Source organism: Puntigrus tetrazona, chromosome 3 (genome assembly GCF_018831695.1).
Source record: "Puntigrus tetrazona isolate hp1 chromosome 3, ASM1883169v1, whole genome shotgun sequence".
NCBI classification, from domain to species: Eukaryota; Metazoa; Chordata; class Actinopteri; order Cypriniformes; family Cyprinidae; genus Puntigrus; species Puntigrus tetrazona.
In genome coordinates this window covers 2522166-2542637 of record NC_056701.1, presented here as the reverse complement: position 1 = coordinate 2542637, position 20472 = coordinate 2522166, and the positions used below count along the sequence as shown (strand labels likewise).

The 20472-nt window shown below is 40.2% G+C and overlaps 2 protein-coding genes across 3 annotated transcripts in view; both read right to left on the bottom strand.

Annotated features, from left to right (window-relative positions):
- Nucleotides 1-20472, bottom strand: part of LOC122341572 (tripartite motif-containing protein 16-like) — a 341738-nt gene that overhangs the window by 148875 nt on the left and 172391 nt on the right. The window lies entirely within an intron of this gene.
- evplb (envoplakin b) overlaps nucleotides 100-20472 on the bottom strand; it is a 29318-nt gene continuing 8945 nt past the window's right edge. For both annotated transcript variants that reach the window (XM_043235015.1, XM_043235016.1), the window contains 22 exons: nucleotides 17954-18229; nucleotides 14425-14524; nucleotides 11849-12003; nucleotides 11635-11758; nucleotides 10913-11032; nucleotides 10157-10198; nucleotides 9899-10060; nucleotides 9511-9618; nucleotides 7992-8087; nucleotides 7786-7896; nucleotides 7568-7714; nucleotides 7300-7454; nucleotides 7111-7208; nucleotides 6411-6583; nucleotides 6118-6296; nucleotides 5878-6016; nucleotides 4860-5053; nucleotides 4593-4743; nucleotides 4314-4397; nucleotides 4124-4228; nucleotides 3940-4032; nucleotides 100-3804 (listed from right to left, as the gene is read on the bottom strand). In XM_043235015.1, the coding sequence (XP_043090950.1) occupies nucleotides 346-3804; nucleotides 3940-4032; nucleotides 4124-4228; nucleotides 4314-4397; nucleotides 4593-4743; nucleotides 4860-5053; nucleotides 5878-6016; nucleotides 6118-6296; nucleotides 6411-6583; nucleotides 7111-7208; nucleotides 7300-7454; nucleotides 7568-7714; nucleotides 7786-7896; nucleotides 7992-8087; nucleotides 9511-9618; nucleotides 9899-10060; nucleotides 10157-10198; nucleotides 10913-11032; nucleotides 11635-11758; nucleotides 11849-12003; nucleotides 14425-14524; nucleotides 17954-17994 (6036 nt within the window). In that variant the 5' untranslated portion in view covers nucleotides 17995-18229 and the 3' untranslated portion in view covers nucleotides 100-345. The remainder of the gene's footprint in view (nucleotides 3805-3939; nucleotides 4033-4123; nucleotides 4229-4313; nucleotides 4398-4592; nucleotides 4744-4859; nucleotides 5054-5877; nucleotides 6017-6117; nucleotides 6297-6410; nucleotides 6584-7110; nucleotides 7209-7299; nucleotides 7455-7567; nucleotides 7715-7785; nucleotides 7897-7991; nucleotides 8088-9510; nucleotides 9619-9898; nucleotides 10061-10156; nucleotides 10199-10912; nucleotides 11033-11634; nucleotides 11759-11848; nucleotides 12004-14424; nucleotides 14525-17953; nucleotides 18230-20472) is intronic.

Here is a 20472-nt window from a genome sequence, read left to right as displayed (position 1 = left end):
GGTTTGTGAATCCCTGCTATTGAGCGTTCTCATTTAACGATTGACTTTACTTTAGAAATTCATTCTAGTTGAAAAATGAATACACAGACGGTGACTTGGTAGGTATGAAACAGGACTTTTTATTATAAGTTCAAAAAGCAATTCAACAACCCATTCATCAAGATTAACCAGGAAATAATGAGTAACTGAAAGAGCATTTAAAAAAAAAAAGACAGGAAAAGATAAAAATGTCAAAGTATGAAAGGCTCCAGTGATTATCCTATATATGTTTATGATAAAAGCCCTAGAATCAGAACGCCCTTGCTATGCAGAACTTGAATCTGTATTTACTCTTGCGTGTTGTCTTTATCTTTTGGAGAATTTGTAGCTGGAATAGGATGGAGTATCAACAGTGTCAGTCGAGGCAGCTGGGAGCAGGAGCAGCCCTGTGGTGTGGTCCCTCTTGCATAGAGCCATGGCTTCCTTATACGTGATCTTTTCCTTCTTGATGGGGTCGGTCACGTTCTTCACGAAGGTGGAATCATCCTGAAGTTGCTTGGCCAGGGATCCGTCGATCAGTTTTGTATCAATGGCTTTCTGCATGTCGATGCGACCTGCTCGTTTTGGGTCTACCAGTCCGCCGGTCAGTACCTGTGCCTTCATGAACCACACCGCACTGTCGTTGGGGATCCATCCCCTGCGGGCAGCTTCTCCCACTGACATTCGCTCTTTGGACACAGGGTCTTCAAAACCAGTGAAGGCCTTCTGGGCACTGAGGAGTTTTGGAAGGTGGCTCGAATCGATCAATCCTCGCTCTGCTGCCTTGTGAACAGAGAGCTTGTCCTTCTTGTTCAGGTCCACAATACCTCCGGTGGCAGCCTGAGCTTCCAGAAGCCTCATCGCTGTGTCTTGATCTATCAGTTTGCGTGTTAGGGCACTTCGTACAGACATGCGGCTGTCTGTGGTGGCATCTAAGATACCAGAAATGGGGAAGAGCTCATCTCCACTGGTGGTTACCAGCGAGTTCAAGTTGCCGTTGCTAGAGTAGGATAAGCGACGTGTCAATGTGGAGGAGTTTGTGGGAGCGATTGTCTGAACAGTGGTTGTTTGTGTTGTACTTAGAGGAGGGAAGGACTTTGATTTCTTTTCCCCTGCAACCAGAAGAGCAAACTCTGAAATGGTCATTTTGTGTTCTCTGTAGCGCTGAAGGTCATACTGGGTCAGTCTGCCATTTTGCAGGGCCGTAGTGATGGAGTACTGCTTTCCGCTTTTACGATCCTGCAAAAGAGTGGTCTCACCTTCAGGACCGGTGGTTGTGATTTCCTCCCAGCTACACTCAAGCTCTTGAAGGTGGATGTACTGATTGCGATCAATCAGACCTTCAAGGTAGGCATCATAGGGTGACATGTCTTTGCCAGTCTCTGGGTCCAAAATGGTGATTTTGGTGGAGACGTTGGTCTCTCTGGTGTTTGTCTCTGTATGTTGCGCTGCCTTTGCTTGTTTCTGCAGGTCCATGATGGTGATTTCTCGCTGGTTGATAAGTTCTTTCACTTCCAGGATTTCTCTCTCCAGACGCTGGATCTCAGACTCCAGCTTGATGGTCTTTTGTCTGTTGACTTGGTTCCTCTCACTCAAGAGTTTGGTCTGATGTTGGAAAGATATGGTGATCTCCTGCTTTTGAGACTCCAGTCTTCTCAACTCCTGGAGAAGTTCGTTTTGCTCTTTCTTGATTCTATCCCTGTAAACAATCAAGGTGGTCTCCTCTTGAGAGAAATTGGTTCTGGTTGTCTGAATTCGAGTTATTTTGTTGTTGAGTCTCAGAAGATCTTCATCTTTAAGGGCTCTAGCATTCTTCAACTGGGTAAGTTGAGCTCTGAGGTTTTCTCTCTCTGTCTCTACCGCTTGGTCCTTCTCAACCCTGATAACCTCTTTGTGGATGACCCTCTCTACAGATTTCTCTTTGGTAAGGGATTCTACCCTGATTTTGAGGTTTCGAATATCTCTCTGCAGGCGAGTAAAGCTGGCACTCTCGGTTTCCAGGGTGGTACGAAGGTCAGTGATTAGTTTGTCGACTGTAGGGTCTCTCTCAACTTTCAAAACCTCCTCAATAACAATCTTTTCCTCAACAGGCTTTGGGCAGGTTTCAAGTTCATAAATTCTAGCCTTGATTTGCCTCAGCTCTGTCTCTATTAGGATCTTCTTCTGCCGATCCACGAGCTCCAGCTTCTTCTCCAGCTCCAGGACTAGAGATCTCATCTGCTGTACCTCCAGTTCAAGTTGCCTACGACCCTTGATGGTCTCTTCCAATGTCTTGACTAACCTCTCATGAGCCAGAATTTGACTCGGATCTGTCTGCAGGCGTACGATTTCTTGAACCACAACCCTTTCCTCTGGTTTCTGTCTCTCCAGCACAATATACTTGTTTTGAAGGTCAAAAACATTCTCCTCCACTGTTCGACGACGCAGAACTTCCTCACGTACTTCCCTCCTGAGATGTTCAGCTTCCTTCTCCAGAAGAGGGTCATTTTCATACCTTATCAATTCTTTGGTCACCACTTTGGTCTCCACCTTTGATCTTTCGGCCTTCCACTCATCCCTGTCCTTGCGTAGACGAATCACCCGATTCATAGTGGAGTCATAGTTGGTTCTCAAAATGGTAAGCTGCTCATTCAACCTCTTAATTTCTTTGACAATTTCAGGACTCCTCTCTTCTTTCACTACCTCTCGAGTCATCTCCTTTATTTCAACCTTGGGCTTCTCGGCACGCAGAGTCTTTAGATCCACCATGATCACATTGATTTCATTTTCAATGCTAGTACGCCGTTTGCTTATTTCAAGAAGCTCGCTTCTCAGCCGTCTCAGTTCCATTTCTGTCTCAGGGTCAATTCTAAAGATCTCATGGATGATCTCATTAAACTCTACCTTTTGTTTGATGGTCTCCACTTGGCTGTAGCGGAGCTGAAGGCTGGAGAACTCTTTCATCAAAATACTGTATTCTCGAATGAGCTCTTCCAGGTGTACACGAAGGGTCTTGGACTCTTGTAGGAGATCGGCATCCTGCTCAACCTTTTTTACCTCTTTGATGATAGTTTTCGGCTGTATAGTTGGAATAATCCTCTCCAGATTATTGATCTGACTCCTAATATGGAATATCTGATCATTCAGGTTCTGGCATCTCATAGCCTCATCCGAAATCTCGTTCTTCAAGATAATCACAGATTTCAGCATTTCGGGATCTTTTTCCAGCTTCACAACCTCTTTCAAGACCACTTTCTCTTTGATTACTGGTCTCTTGGTCTCCAAGACAGTAACTTCTGTTCTCATCTGTACCGTTTCACTCTCGTGCACTCGAATTTCCTCCCTTAGTTTGCGTATGAGCTCCCTGATCCTCGTAGCTTCAATATCCAATTTGGGATCACGCTCAATTTCTGTAAGAACTTTTGTCACCAGCTTGGGCTTTACATCAATAATCTCTCGTTCACGACTTACAATTTTTTGATTGACAATTTCAATTTCTGTCTGCAGTTGGGATCGTTTATGGAATTCTTCAGTTATCCTCATCTTCAGTGCTTCCAAGTCGGCCTCCAGCTTTGAATCACGGTAGTAATGTACGGTTTCCTTTTCTTCCACTCGCTCCACACCTCTCCGACTCTTCAGGGACATCATCCGTTTCCTGTAGGTGGCTAAATCATTCTCGGCATGACTACGGCGAGATATTTCCTCAGACAGCTCACGCTTCAGGCCGTCAACTTCGTCCATGTCTCTCTGCTGACTTTGCATCTGAAGTTGTTGCCTCACCACCACATGGCTCACAATTTCATCATTCTATTCATGGAATACAAATAAAGATTTGTTTAGCTCAATTAAAAAAGTTCATGGCAGCTGTAGACCCTTCAACAAAAATTTGCAGTAACTTATTTTATTTATTCCAATGATTGTTGCAGCTTTGAGAGTCAGTACCTTGTTGACGAGGTCCTTGGCCAAGATCACTTGATTCAATAGTTGATTATTCTGTGCTGATACTTCAGAGTAAAGGTTCACAACATCCCTTTCCTAAAAAGTAGAGTGTAGAGAAGTGTAGAGATATTTAGAAATGTACATAAACAATAAGTCAGTATTATGGTCTAATGGCAAAGCAACCTACCTTCCTCTGCACAGCTTCAGCCAGCGTGATGTAATCAGTGCTTTTTGTATTTATCTCTGGTTTTCCCAATGCACTTCTGTATTTATTTGAATTCAGCTCATACTCCTGACGACACAGAAGCAACAGACAGTTTGCATTCATACTAGCACTGATATGTGAAATGTGCAAATGTTGAAGATGACCATCGTACATTAAGAGCACTCTGCAGTTCACGAGAAAGTTTCACCACACGGTTTACATCATCCTGCTTTCTCTTGATGTCTTCAACTGCTCTCTGTAACCAAAAACAAATTTACATTCAACAAATTCAATGTATCCAAGAAATTTAAATGTGATGCACACAACTAGTGGCAAAACCAAGCCGTCAATATTCTAATAACTAATAGCTGTTTTCATATGAAAAAAGATGATATAACAAAATATCAATATCAACTGTTTTAAAACTGTGCCAATAAAAATTAATACTGACCATCTGAGAGTTTTGCTTGGCATAGATTTGTGACACACTTTCACCAGGCTGAACTTTGTTATTGGGCATATTGATGAGGAAAGCAGTAAGCGACTGGATGGCATTGGTAAATTCCTGATTTTTATTGACAGCCTCTTGCAACAGGGTCGCCCTGTGAAGTTTATGGTAGAGTTCAAAAGTCTGTAGCATTGTGAAAAAAGCAGACTTGTCTCCGCAAACAAAAGGATGTCAACATAAACAAGAAAAGGCCTCTTTATAAAATGTCACCTTTGCTGCAGCTGACTGTTGATGTTAGAGTAGCGATTCCTCAAGCGCCTGACCTCGGTCTCTTGATGGCGGATATCAGGGCAATACTCCTGGAAGCTCTTCTGCAGAGAGCTGCACGCCTGCTCTGTGACTTCCAGCTCACGGTTCAGCTGCTGGATGTCATCTTTCTTGGATGCAACCTCTTTGCTCATGATCTAAAGAAAAACAATTACATGCATACGGAAACATCATTACATTGTATAAATTATAAATAAGTTGTGCCATATTAAAAAACATTCCTGCTTGTATTTCAACATTAAGGCACTGTTTACACTAGTTAATTTTCTATTTTAAAGCAGTTTTTTTTAAATAAAAACGACAATCTCCTTCCACTACCTCCACACTACTGAAAACGCATGTCACATGAGCATTCCTGCAGGTAAAATAATGAGCACAATGTTATTGTATAAGCCTCTGTTTTGGTCCATTTACACTGAAATGCAACCCCAGAGTTTTCATACTAAAATGGGGTCAGCTGCGTTTTTGAAAGTCTCGGTTTTCAAGGGTTAAAAACCCTGGAGTACTACTAGTAAGGTTTGGGGTTAGGATTTTCTGCTCACCAAGGCTGCATTTATTTGTTAAAAACACGGTAAAAACTGAATTACTGTAAAATAATTTTACATGTTAAACTTCAAAAATCATTCTAATATGCTGATTTGATATTAATATATATTTTACAAAACATTTCTGATTATTATCAATGCTGAAAACAGATGTGCTGCTTAATATTGTTGTGGAAACTGATATATTTTATTTTCAGTATTCTGTTACTGTTTATATATATATATATATATATATATATATATATATATATATATATATATATATATATATATATATATATATATAATAAATAAATGCATGTATATTTAAGAACTTAAATGATGTCAGAATTCCTGTATGTTTTTGGCTGAGACATTCCTGTAATATTATAGATGCAGACTCATATAAACATTGTGTTTGTATAATGAGTGCCCACCTGCAGCTGCTTGGAGTGGATGCGGATGGCGTTGGGCTCATCTAAGATGCCAGTGTCTGCAACCAACTGATTCTCGAACTCTGTCAGCATGTTGTCCACCTTCTTGATCTGTTTCTCCAGGAACATGGAAGACGTGGCCCTAAAGAAATAATCCCATGTTTTTACCATAGTGTGACCCCAAAAACAACAGTAGTACCACATTACTTCATGAAGCCTTGCTTGTATGGCGCATATTCTTACTTCTTGTTGTAGAGGTCCGAGAGGGCGGTGATGTCGTCGATCTTGTTGCTGACTTTGCTCAGTTTCAGAGGCAGCGAGGATGTGGTGGGCCCCAGGGGTTTCTGGGATATCAGGGGCTCCATCTCCCTTTGAGCCGATGCTTTCTCTGCCTCCAGTTTCTTCAGAATCGTGACAAAACTCTGGAGAGATTAAACCATTGGAAGTCAGTCAGTGTTTTATACTAACTATGTTATCCAGCATTTTTTAAAATCACATTTAGTCAAAAATCTCCTGGTTTTGTTTCTCGCTCTTACATCCTGGTCTTTGATTCTGGCTGACAGATCTCCGATGGGTGCAGTGCGATCTAACGGAGACCTCATTCTGTTCTGGATGTCCTTCTCTAACTTCAGCAGGTCCAAATAGATCTGTTCCAGTCGACCGTCGATGAGGCCAGCCTTTGCGTTGTCAGGAACGGTGGCCACAGCAACTGCCAGGAGAAAACACATCATTTTCGGCTCAAATTTTCAATGACAAAATCAACTTTGGGTCATTTAAGATGTAGTTGAGTTTGTTTCTTTATCAGATTTGGAGAAATGCTGCATTGCATCACTTTCTCTGCAACGGATCCTCTGCGGTGAATGGGTGCCGTCGGAAGGACAGTCCAAACATCAGTTAACAGTTGGACTCTCATTCTGACGGCACCCATTCACCGCAGAGCATCCGTTGCTGAGTGATGTAATGCTACATTTCTTCAAATCTGATGAAGAAACACTTAAACAACATCTCATGGTATATTTTTACAAAAGGCCTTTCTTTTGAGTGAACTCTTCTTTTAAGTGAAAGTAGAACCTTAAAAAAAGATTTGAAATAAAATATACATTAACTGAAATAAACTTAACAAACAGGTACAGTGCCACCTTATATTGTTGTTTTAAGCCAAAATACATATATATATATATATATATATATATACACATAATTATAAAAAACAACAACTATAATAGTATTTGAGACCTTGTTTTACGAACGGCATGACTTCCACGGTCGGTGTCTTGACCTGGGTCTGTAGAGCTGACCTTGTCCTCTTCACATCTGAGAAATCCCTGCTCAGACTGGACACAAGACAGAAACACGGGAATGTTAAAATAGGAAGCAGCTTGGAGAACTACATCTGCACTTCCTGCGTCTCAGGAGCATTCTTACCTCTCCACCTTGTTGATGGCTGCTGAATCAGGCGGCGGGATGAGGAAGCACACTCCTGGGACGAGCTTGGTCTCTCCGGCGCTGGATTTCACCTCCCAGACCTCCTCTCTGGGATCAGAGACCAGCGTGACCTTGTCGCCTCTTTTCACAGAGCCCTGCAGTAGAGACGTGTTTAGCATTACAAATGTCTTCACAGTCACTTTTGGTTAATTCGTTCGCCAATGCTTGCAGAGCAAAATGATTAATCTGGGTCAAAAAAGGATGTCACCTTGTCAGTGCTCCAGTCGCACAGGGCGATGGCGCTGATGGGGTTGTTAGCGGTGCTCCGGCGCAGGTGTAGAGGAGCGATGCTGGTGCAGAGCTCGCTCAGATCCGCCAGACGCTGCTCGTTCCTCATGATGGACCTCTCCTCGCCCTGCACACAAACACACTCGTTAATTAAACTGGATTATTAATATATCGCAGTGTGCGTGACCTCCACCTGACCTCCAGCGTCAGCAGGATCTCAGGGTTGCTCATGTTGTTCAGCGCTGATGGTTCCGTCGTGGATTTGATTCTCTTCAGCGACTCGGTGAACGTCTCCAAATCCAGCTGATACTGAGATTAAAGCACGCATTGTTTAAGTAAACGCTGGTCTGAATCTCGCTTCTCGTGTCTTGTGTGTGTGTGTGTGTGTGTGTGTGTTTGCGTACTTTCTTGTATGCCTCCACGTTGTCCAGGTGTGTGTCCTGACACAGACACAGATTCAGGAATCGCTGCCACTCTCTGGACACGTCTGCGCTGTACGCCTGAAACACACGAGAATCACCTTGATTCAGTGAATCAGTGACAGCAAGACTCACTCAGAGCCACGCAGGGTTTGAATGAATCAGAGGCTAACAACAAAGTCGCAAATAAATTAAATGAACAAGTGAGTGAATTATCCAAAATGATTGAATGAACAAATAATTGATTCATGAATCAATGTGTCTGTGATTGAATGAACAAATCAACAAACTAAACAAACAAAACAACTGAATAAATATGTGAGTAAATGAACAAATAAGCAAGTGAATTGACAGTTAATTGTTCAATGAATTGATACACTAGTGAGGGAAATAACTGAACGAACTGACGAATGCATGAATGCATGTTTATAAAAAAATATATAAGTGAATAAACTGACAAAAAAATAAAGAGCTTAATGAGTGAACAATGAATGAACGATTAGTCAGGAAATTATTAAATGAACTGAAAAGATAATAATAAATGAAAATGAATATGTAATAAAAACAAATTATTCAATGAATAGACAAACTTCTAAGCAAGCTAATGAATGAATCATTGATTGACTGACTGAACCAATGAATGAATTACTGACCGACTGACTGACGCACTGACTGAATGAATGAATCACTGACTGAATGAACGAATGATTGAATCACTGACTGACTGACTGAACCAATGAATGAATGAATCACTGAATGGATCAATGAATGAATCAATCAATAACTGACTGACTGAACCAATGAATGAATGAATCACTGAATGGATCAATGAATGAATCAATCAATAACTGACTGACTGAATGAATAAATGAATGAATGCATGAATGAATTACCGACTGACTGAATGAATGAATGACTGAATCACTGACTGACTGAATGAACGAATGAATTACTGACTGATTGAATGAATGAATGAATGAATGAATCACTGACTGACTGGCTGAATGAATTACTGACTGATTGAATGAATGAATGAATCACTGACTGACTGAATGAATGAATGAATGAATGAATGAATTACTGACTGGTTGAATGAATGAATGAATCACTGACTGAATGAATTAATGAATCACTGACTGACTGACTGAATGAATGAATGAGTGAATGAATCACTGACTGACTGAATGAATGAATGAATGAATTACTGACTGAATGAATGAATGAATGAATTACTGACTGGTTGAATGAATGAATGAATCACTGACTGAATGAATTAATGAATCACTGACTGACTGAATGAATGAATGAATGAATGAATGAATTACTGACTGAATGAATGAATGAATCACTGACTGACTGAATGAATGAATGAATGAATGAATGAATTACTGACTGAATGAATGAATGAATCACTGACTGACTGAATGAACGAACCAACAAACAAACAAACGAATGAATAAATGAATCACTGAGTGAACGAATGAACGAACAAGTGAAAGAATACCTTAACAGCGGCTGACCCGGGGTGTTTGTCATCAATCAGAGCGTAGGCGTCCTCCTGTAGTTTGCTCACTTCCCTCTCGTGTGACAGCAGACCGTTGTTCTTGAACCTCTGAAAAACATTCATTAAAATCTTTCACGTAAAGACTGAAGTGAAAAATATCCAGAAGATATTCTGATGAACGTTGGTAACCAAACAGCTGATGAAAGCCATTGACTTCCACAGCAAGGATAAAGAAAATACTGTAAAAGTCAAGGGAGACCAGGAACGGTTTGGTTGCCAACGTTCTTCTTTTGTGTTCAGCAGAAGAATGAACTGTTACAGGTTTGAACTCGGGAGTGAGTGAAGTGTGATTTTTGGGCGAGCTGTCTCTTTAAATGCTGGCTCTCACCTCGTAGTCCATGCGCACCCCGGCGCTGTCTACCAGGCGCTCGCTCCAGTCTCTGCTGATGATCTTCTGCTGCTGCTCGCTCAGATACAGCAGCTCTCTACTGCAGCTGTGCATGAACTCATAGAGAGACGCCAGATGCTGCCGGCGCTGCTCGCTCGCCTCCTGCACACACACACACACACACACACACACGCTGCAGACCCACTTCACACGACTTTATAAAAGCATTCATGTAAATCAGATTTCAGAAAGTCTTACCTGTACATCTGCGTACTGCTTCTGTAGAGCGGACGAGTTGTCCTGTGAGCAAAGAAAAATGTTGAAGTCCACTCTATATTAGATATCAGTATTAATAATATTAAAACTATTATATAATACTGACATCTAACTATAAGGATGATATAAGTTGATAAAGTTGCATAAAATTGTACTTTGCAATAACGCGTTTAACATTAGCTAATAATAAACCACACAGCACTGTAAACTTAATGTATATGTTACTAATTAAAGAGTTGAATCATTTACTGATGCATTTTTAAAATCTGTTTGCGTTAGTTAATTCACCAAGAACTGAGATGAGCTGACAATTTTTATTTAGTAAAATTATGGAATTGTTCAGCGCTTTGCCTGCTGCATTAATGTTACCGAATGAATCATTACTATGAAGCGTGAAATATCAGTTTTTTTAATATTACACACTTATTCTGTGTTTTTGTTTACTGTGTGTCTGTGTGTTGGTTTTTGTGGTTTATAGGGTTTATATAATGTCATCAAACTATTTTGTAGGTGGTTTATGTCTATGTGGCCATTATTCAAAGTGCTTTAAAAAATATAACATTTTGGGGTTTTTTTGAAAATCTAAAAATGGGGTAAAGGGTAGGTTTAGGTGTAGAGCAATAGAAAATACAGTTTGTACAGTACAAAAACTGTTACGCTTATTGAGAGTCCTCATAAACCACGAAAACCAATGTGTGTGTGTGTGTGTGTGTGTGTGTGTGTGTGTGTGTGACTTACAGCGCTGTTCTCCAGGGCCGAGCGATACGCCTCCATCTGTTTATGCAGGATGTTATGGGCTGCGATCTGTTTCTCCACATCAGACAAAGTCGGACCATAAACATCTCCCTGAATCAGCTTCTGAAACACACACACACACACACATACACACACACTCAAATGAAGCTTCTTCAGAAACTCTTGGCTTCAGAGCCGTCTCTAGAGCTGTTTGGAGATGGCTAGAGCTCTTGGTGTTTGATGAAAGCTTCTTCAGATCTGTGTTTTGGTTCCGTTGCTTTAAAAGCCGTTTTCCATCTTTTAGAAGCCACCAACTCCCAAACATGAGGCAGCTGTATTATCTCTTATATAACTGTATAAAGGCTTAATTTTACAACAAAAGGCCTAATATTACAAATATATCAAAAATATTATTTGGAAAAAAAAAAATGTTTCTATTCAGAAATCTGTTAAATCTATTTTCATGATATTTTGCTAATGTGTTTTTTCATTCATTTCTTTATTTGTTTTATTTTAATCTAACATTCTTGCGTCTTTATATAATTTAGTTATTGTTTTTGTTTCACTCTAATCTCGTTTGTTTTTGCCTAAATCTATTGTTTATTCATTTATCAGTCAAAATATTATTTAAAAAATATTTAACGTTCAACGTTATTATGATTGTTATAATGCTGCATGCAATTATTATATTATTGTATTGTATTTTCATGCCAGAGTTTACGCACCTGTTTGTCCGCCAGCAGCTTGCTCCAGTCGACTCCCGGCGGCAGGTAGAGCTCGTGGAGCTGGCCGTACAGATCTCTGTAGGTGCTGCAGTATTTGGACCAGCGCTCGTGCAGGTTACTCACGCTACACACACACACACACACACGGGAGGAAAGCGTTAGTGCCGAGAGATCCCTCGAGCGTACGGTGTGTGTTTTTGTGTTTGTGACTCACTCCAGCTCGATCTCGCTGGCCTGAGGGTGCTGCAGTTTTTTGGCTTTGCTGACGTCCATGAAGAGGTCCTTCAGTAAGATCTCGGCCTGAGACAGGTTCTCCGCGGCCGGACCCTGCTGTTTGAGGGGAGTGCCGGCGCGCTTGCTCTCCAGATCCTGATCGCACATACAACACACACAAACACACAGAGCTTAGAGACGCTAGCTTAACAGTTTAACTTCAAATCTTCAAAATCGTCAAAAATTGACCTAAAAAAAAAAATCAATCTCTCTATCCACACCCAGGCCTGATTACTGAAGAAACCACTTAAATAGGACCTGCCTGACAAAGTGAAGTGGACCAAAAGATCCTCAAAAGCTACACATCGTTTTGAAATCCCAAAAAATTCAGGAACAAATGAGAAAGTAATTGAGATTTGTCAAAGATTGGTTATAAAGCCATTTCTAAGGGATTGCAGCGGATCACAGTGAGAGCCGTTATCCACAAATGGCGAAAACATGAGACAGTGGTGAGCCTTCCTAGGAGGAATCGGCCGACCGAACTTACCCCAAGAGCACAGCGACGACTCATTCAAGACCTCACTAAAGACAGCAACATTCAAGCCTCACTTGCCTCAGTTAAGGTCAGTCTTCATGACTCCACCATAAGAAAGAGACTAAGGAAAAAATGGCCTGCATGGAAGAGTTGCTGAGCAAAAAGCACATAAAGGCTTGTCTCAGTTTTGCCAAAAAACATACTGAAGATCCCCAAGACATTTGGGAAAATACTGAGGTGGACTGAGGTTGGGTGTCCCACTACATCTAGTGTCAAAGACAGCATTTCAGAAAAAGAACAACACACCAACAGTAAAATATGGTGATGATGTGGGGCTGTTTTGCTGCTTCGGGACCTGAAAGACTTGCTGTGATAAAACCATGAATTCTGCTGTCTACCAGAAAATCCTGTAGGACAATGTTTGTTGGTGACCTCAAGCTGAAGCGAACTTGGGTTCAGGACATTGATCCAAAACACACCAGCAAGACTTTGGAGTGGCCTAGGCCTAGAGTGAATCCTGTCGAGAAGCTGTGACATGACCTTAGAAAGGCAGTTCATGCTTGAAAACCCTCCAATGTGTCTGAATTACAACAATTCTGCAAAGATGAGTCGACCAAAAGTCCTCCACAGCGCTGAAACAGAGTCATTGCTCAACGCTTGATTGCAGTCGTTGCTGCTAAGTTATTAGGTTTAGGGGGCAAGCACTTTTTCACACAGGGCCGTGTGGGTTTGGATTTTGTTTTAAAAACCCGAATGCTGTGTTTACATGTGTTATCTTTGATTAATATTTAAACTTAAGAGAGACAAAAATACAAAAAAAATGACAAAAAGGGGGCCGACACTTTTTCACACCACTGTATGACATTAAATGTACATAAAAATAAGCAAATCACACAATTCTAAATAATAACAATAAATTGTGAATAACAGTAAATAATAAACAAATGAAGTAATGTATATAAATAAAAAGTCAAATTTAGCAAATTCATTCGGGCTAAGTTTTGTACAGCAGGTCGAAATTTGCAAAATGGTGCTACGGTGACATTACGGTTGAATATTCATAGCTTCATAACATTATGGTTGAACCACTGATGGCAAAAGGAGCATTCAGATGGCGTATTTCGTACTTTTCTGCGCCTTGGCAGTCAATGGGACAGTCACAAGACTCCCGGTTTTCATCCATGATATCTTAAACTGTGTTACGAGGATGAACAAAGCGGGTTTGAAGGATGTGAGGGTAAGCGATTAATGACAAAATTGACACTTTAATCATCTAATGCATCATCAGTGCAGTGTCATCAGATCTACTGCAGATCTGTACAGGTGGAGCTGGGGAACGGGAAGGGTAACTGTTCTAGTGAACCACTACCAGGCATTTAAATGTATCGCAGCACGCTCATTGGCTGTCTATGCAACATGAACCAAAAAGAAAACTCTGTCATTAATTACACTCCCCCAAGTTGTTCCAAACCCATCTTCAGAGCACAAGTAAGATATTTTTGATAAAATCAGACCCTCTGTAGACAGCAACACAACTGAGATGTTCCCAGCTCTAGAAACGTACAACGTAAAACAGTCCATGTGACGTCAGTGGTTCAACTTCAGTTTTACGACGCTTAGTTTTTTGGGCAAACTTTTGGCCATTTTTCTTGATGCTTCCTGATCTCCTTTGATGCTCTCTAAAATGGCAGAAGATGTAACTCGGGGGGAGAAGAATGGTGGGGTTTTTTTTGTTTTCTTCGCAATCAATGTTGAATCAATGTATTTACTACGTTTCTGGAACATCTTAGTTGCGTTGCTGTCTATACAGGGTCAGATGGCTCTCTGATTTAATCAAAAATATCCTCATTTGTGTCCAGAAGATGAACAAAGGTCTTTGGAAAGACATGGGGGTGAGTCATTAATGGCAGAATCTTCACTTTGGGGTGAACTAACCCTTTAAGAGCTATCAGCCTGCACCATCTAGACTTTAATGACTGAACTTTATATATATGTGTGTGTGTGTGTGTGTGTGTGTGTGTGTGCGTGCGCACGCTTCTTGCCTCCAGCAGCAGTTTGTCGGCCAGCAGGACATTCTTCTCCACCTGGTCGGCGTTCTGCTGCAGGCGTGTAGTCACAGCCAGCATGTCATTGGCCTGCGACCTGAACGGAAGAAAACATAAGAGAGATGTCTGTCAGTCACTCGCTCGGCGAGCTCATCAGTGTGTTTATTGTGCTGACATTCCTGCAGTCGTTTACGCAACGGTGTCACACCCTCCTAAGAAAAAGAGAGAGAGAGAGAGAGAGAGAGAGAGACTGGAAGAAAGTGATTGACAGGTGTGTGGGCGTGTCTGTGGAATGTTGAGGTGGAACTCTGGGAATTCTTGAGGAATCTCTGCTGCAGCTGTATTAAAGTCACACCCTGAATCTCTGTCTTTACACACTTTAAGTGTGCGGCTGATTACAGGTCAAAGGTCAGACGCTTCTGAGAACGGATCTGGGCGGTTTGTGCAGGTGTCGCCGCTCACCTCTGTGGCATTCAACAACACCGCGCCGTTATTATTGATACTGAGAGACTGCATGAAGTATTCGTGGTAAAACTTTACTTGTCAGGCTTTACTTGTCATGTGGGGAGAAAAAAAAAATCAATCGATCAAATCAAGGGGATAAAAACAGAGAAAAATCGATAAATATTAAAAATGTCTATTTGTCCGTAAAATCCATAATATTCACAATATGAATGAATAAATTAATTATGGACAAATTAAAATGTAATTAAATATTCTGACAAATATTATATAGAAATTTGTTTTCAAAATATTCGTAAAATTATTACGATCACCAGATAAAAATGTATAATTTATTGTAATTTATATAAAAAATATATATATATAAAAGTTATAAAACAACTATGATATTAAAGGTGTGTATTGTACTTAAAAAATTAATTAATGCAATGATCATATTTACCACTTAAGGAAACAAAGAAAGACATATAGACATACATATTCACACACACAAAAATGCATGAATAAATATAAAGTGTAGAACGGACTGAGAGTGTTTTAATAATGAGAGGAAGTGACTGTGTGGTGAAACTGACACGCCACACACACCTCGGCATTCAAACGATTAATGAAACGAACGTTTATTCTTCTGTTCCTGCTTGAGCTCAAACACAAACGCAAATTCATCCCATTCAGAAACAATTAACCATCAATCAATCGCAACAATCACTGACGCATCAGCATGAGGAAGAGAATAACTCACACTGATTAACATACAATTACATTCTGGGTCAAACACACACCTCCTACTACAAACACACACACACACACACACACACACACACACACACACACACACACACACACACAGAGAACTTGTGCTTTAAACAACACACCCATCTTTACCCGGGCTGATCCTGAACACAAGAGTGGCTCACACAGGATACAAGGAAACACACACAAACACGAACACTTCAGTGTCCAATAATAGACATGACTCACACAGAACACACACACACTGTACCTTCAGGCCGACGGGGAAAACGAACGGGAATAACATAATAAATATCTATATTAGGGATGCACCGAAATAACAATTCTGGGCCAAAACGTTTCTGGATGTAATTGGGTGAAAACTGAAAATTCTTTGTAATGATTATTTATTATTTTATTAAATAATAAAGAGTAATTTTGTAAGACTTTTTAATTTAACACAGTTTCAGCACTTAATTTAAAATAAACCCACACAAACCTAGAAAATAACCACACTTTTATTTGTTAAGTAACAAAACTGGACAGAATTTATATTGGTGACACAGGGGATTCATTAGTTAACATTACTTAACTACCCATGAACTAAAAATAGTTTTTAATTCGTTTATTAATCTTGGTTTACTAATGCATTATTAAAATCAACAGTTGTGCTTGTTAGCAGTTAATGCACTCGGAATGAACATGAGCTAACAGTGAACAATCAAACATAACCTTTTTAAAAATAAATGTCCAAATAAAATATAATACCCCCAAAGATATTATTATTCGATTTAATATTTCGTATTAAATTACATTTAGAAAAATATTTAGAAATAAAATGAAATGTATAAAATAAAAGAAATGATTAAAAAAACAGAACATATAATACATATGTAATTAAATATATTTAATAAATTATAAACATAAAACATGTATAATAATAATGTGATAAAAATAATATAAAATAAAATGAAAAATGTAATTTGTAAAAGAAAAACAAAAATAATAAATATAAAACAATATGTAAAAACAATATATAAATTAAATTAAATTAAATTAAATTTGCTGTCTTGACTTATATTTCTTTTCCTGTTCAACATGTACTGTATGTCTAGATACCAAGATACCAAAAGATGCCTTCGGACTAAACATGAACTTGTTTTGTTCAGCAGAATAAATTTATGTAAGGGTATGCAAAATTTATATGAATAAAACATGATGTTCCACCGTTTTTAAATCACCTAGTGCATAATTAATAATGCCAAAAAAAATCCTGCATGCATGTGTAATAATTAAACAAGAGGTGTGTCTGCTGCTGCTGTCAGAGTCTGATAACCCATCTCCTACAGCATCCATATCTCTCCCGTCAGGTTTGTATATATGACACATGAACTCATTTACTCAGAATACGCTGCAGTTAATGTCCCATCCCAAACAGTACACACAGAATCCTGCGCTCTGATTGGCTCCAGGGTCAAATATCTGCATCTTCAATTAGGCTTTCGTTAACGCTTTATAACAAAGGCCCAGAGGCAATGATTGAGAAATGCATTCCGTTCCAATACCCAAAATATCGTAAAAATCTTAATTAAATTAAAGCTTATTCAAATGATCCGTTTACCCTTCTGTCCAACATCGCTGAAAAAAAACGTGCATCACATTTTAAACCAAGGTCCCAATAGTTATATAGCATTACACGTGCATATGTTTAATATATGCTATTTAATCTAGAGGAATCTTTCTGTTCAACATGACAGAAAAATGTATTTTACAATAAATGCATTTATCAAATACAGTTGTTCATTGCTAGTTCACGCCAGCTCAGGTACATCATGTAAATGAACAACGATTAATGCATATTAGCAAATAAGATTATTACACGCTTTTCTTCTTCGTCAGGCAACGCAACATCTGCTACCGGTTTTTCTAGTCACGAAATAAATTAATTTCGGCATTCACGTTCTATTTGTTGAATTTTTTGTGTTGATTAGTCACGTAACAATCAGGACAGTCAGGTCCAATCACTATCAGCCAAAGACAAGGATCAGCCCGTCATGAATTATTTTGCAATAACGCCGGTTTCGTGATACGCTGCCCCTAATAAAACATGCAGCTCACTCAGTGACCCGTGTGTGAGGTACAGCCCTGCCCTGCCATAAAGATAAATCCGACTCTCAGCTATAATGCAGAAACGGCATTCTGTTTCTACTCTATACGCCTTTAGACCGATCTGTCATTCATTCAGGTGTGTGTCTGTGATCTAATGACCCACAATGCTCTTGTTACAGGTATAAACATCACATGAGAGGAACGGGAACCGACGGGAACTTACTGTCCGGCCTTGACGAGACTGTATTCCTTCTTCTTGAACATCCCGCGTGCTGCGTGTGTGTGTTTGGTCTCTGCGTCTGTGTGTCTTTGAGCCGTCGAGGTCTTGTGTTATGGTTGCCTGTCAGCCGCTGTGACTCCGCCCCCTGAAACAGGTGTGTCACATTCGGGCGGTTCAGACTGGACGTACCTGTTCCTGCCCTCACAATTTCTCTCCGGCACACTCTTCCTCTTTCTGCAACTTTCGCCCGTCTTTCGACAAACCTGATCGAATGACCTGCTGAACATCACCAGAGCACATAAGAAGGCCGATTTTAACGCTTAAACAAATTATTAGGCTTTTCGAACTAACATGCATCGAATCCATCATGCGACGCCGAAGACATTCACAGGCTCACGAAACTGTTTGGGCTTTACTTTCATCAGAAAATACCAAAGTAACTAAATATATCACAATTTCTTTAAATGTAGAACATCAGAGATGTTTCTTGAGCAGCAATAAGAACGGAGTATGATGCTGAAGATTCAGTAGGTGAGGTATCCCAGCTAGCGGAGTGCCTCAGGGCTCGGGTGTTGGACCACTTCTCTTCATAATTCTATTTTGTCTATCAGCCTTCCTTTAATACATGCATAAATAATTTACTTACTGTTATATGTAGTTAAATGAAAAAACGAAACAAAGGAACATTGCTTTAGGCTAAAAACGACTAATGCCGCCTCGGCGAGCAGAAGAGACTCATAAGAACATTATCATTTTCGGACATTTCGACCTATGTCCAAAAAACGTTTCCGTACAAGTCAACGCGTTGATCCGCTTCGGATGAAACTGTCTGCCGTTGCGTGAAAGCGAGGCGGTGAAAATTGATTTAATGACTTCATACGTCTGCATCTTCATGCGTTAATCGTAATGGAAGACAGGATCGTGCAGGGCCTGGGATCTCGATATAAATATTCATCCGCTCTTACACCTGCATAACAGGTGTGTAAACGCTCGAGTGTTTGGCGTGCGGTGGAGCAGGAATGCAGTCAGTCCAGTCAGATGAACATTAGAAACTCTCTCTGTCGCGGCTCATTTATCATCACAGCTCAAAAGACGAGGCATTTAGCCACCCACAAAGTCTTTAATTAAGCCGATCGAGTCTCAGGTCAGTGAGTCGGCGCACACTCACCTCTGACCCCTGACAGAAGAAACTCTACGTTCCAGCGCCCTTCAGACAGACAGGACACGATAGAGCGAGAACCTGCTCCGGCACACATGCGGCGGCGTGTTAGCGCGCTGCTCTCAGCGTTAGCGTTGATCTCTAGAGTGTGTTTAGGCCGCGGGGCGTCGTAAATGACTGTTTACAGGCAGATAATGTTTATGTTACTTCGTGTTTTTGAGTAGAAATATCTAATGCATTTGCTTCCTTGCCAGTCAAGAACACTTACACTTACACTTAACTAAAAGGAACACTTTACCCAAAAATCAACATTTGCAGTAAATATATTCACCCTAAGACCATCAAAGATGTAGATGAATTGGAGAAATGTTGCATGAAATCGCTTAGCCACCAATGGATCCTCTGCGGTGAATGGGTGCCGTCAGAAAGTCCAAACAGCTGCTGAAAACGCCACAATAACCCACAAGTAATCCATTACTTAAGGTGTTTAATGCTTTGCTAAATTATGATTAGATTATCCATACTGTTGTATTCTCCAGCGACAAAGTCGTCTCAATTTGAATCAGGAATTAAACATGCACAGATCAAGCATCGATTACAAGCCAAAACAGTTATGTGGGTGTATTTTGAGGAGAAAGGAAGGAGTTGGAAGCAGAGGTTTGACGTTAAAAAGATGCAAACACACAGCTTTTCTCTTAGACTGGAGTGCTGTGGATTACTGAGATGTTTTTAACAGCAGTTTGGACTCTAACTCCGACGGCACCCATTTACTGCAGAGCGTCCACTGCTGAGCAAGCCATCGAACGTTACTTTCTAAGTTTAATTTTCACTGGCAGATATGTTTTTTAACATACACTATGAACTTCAAGAACATCTGCACCGTCAAAAGTCCTTGAAAGGACTTTTATTTTTTATTAAAAATAATCACAGCATCGACGATCTGTACAGCCGACTGTTTACGGTTGCCGGGCAACATGGCAACTTGCCACATCACTTTAGAATCTACGGAACATTCCAAAGCGCTTGTCCTATCAGAGCTTAGAATTATTCGAATTTGCTTTCAAATTATTTATTGGCGATAAGACCGTCTCGCTGTTCAGTTTTCTTTAAACACGTATGATAACACGCACATCCGCGAGGTTTCGAACACGGAAGAAGGGGATCATCCTAGACGGCGTTACTAAATATTCATTCATGTTCGGTGCATTTTAGATTATATTTGTTTTTAATGTTGGACAAGGCTGAATGTGGATTCAGTCCAGTTATGCATCCACCCTACGAGCAAACACAGATGGATAACACACACACACACAAACACACACACACACTAATTAAAATACAGACTAAGAGAGAGAGAATGTCT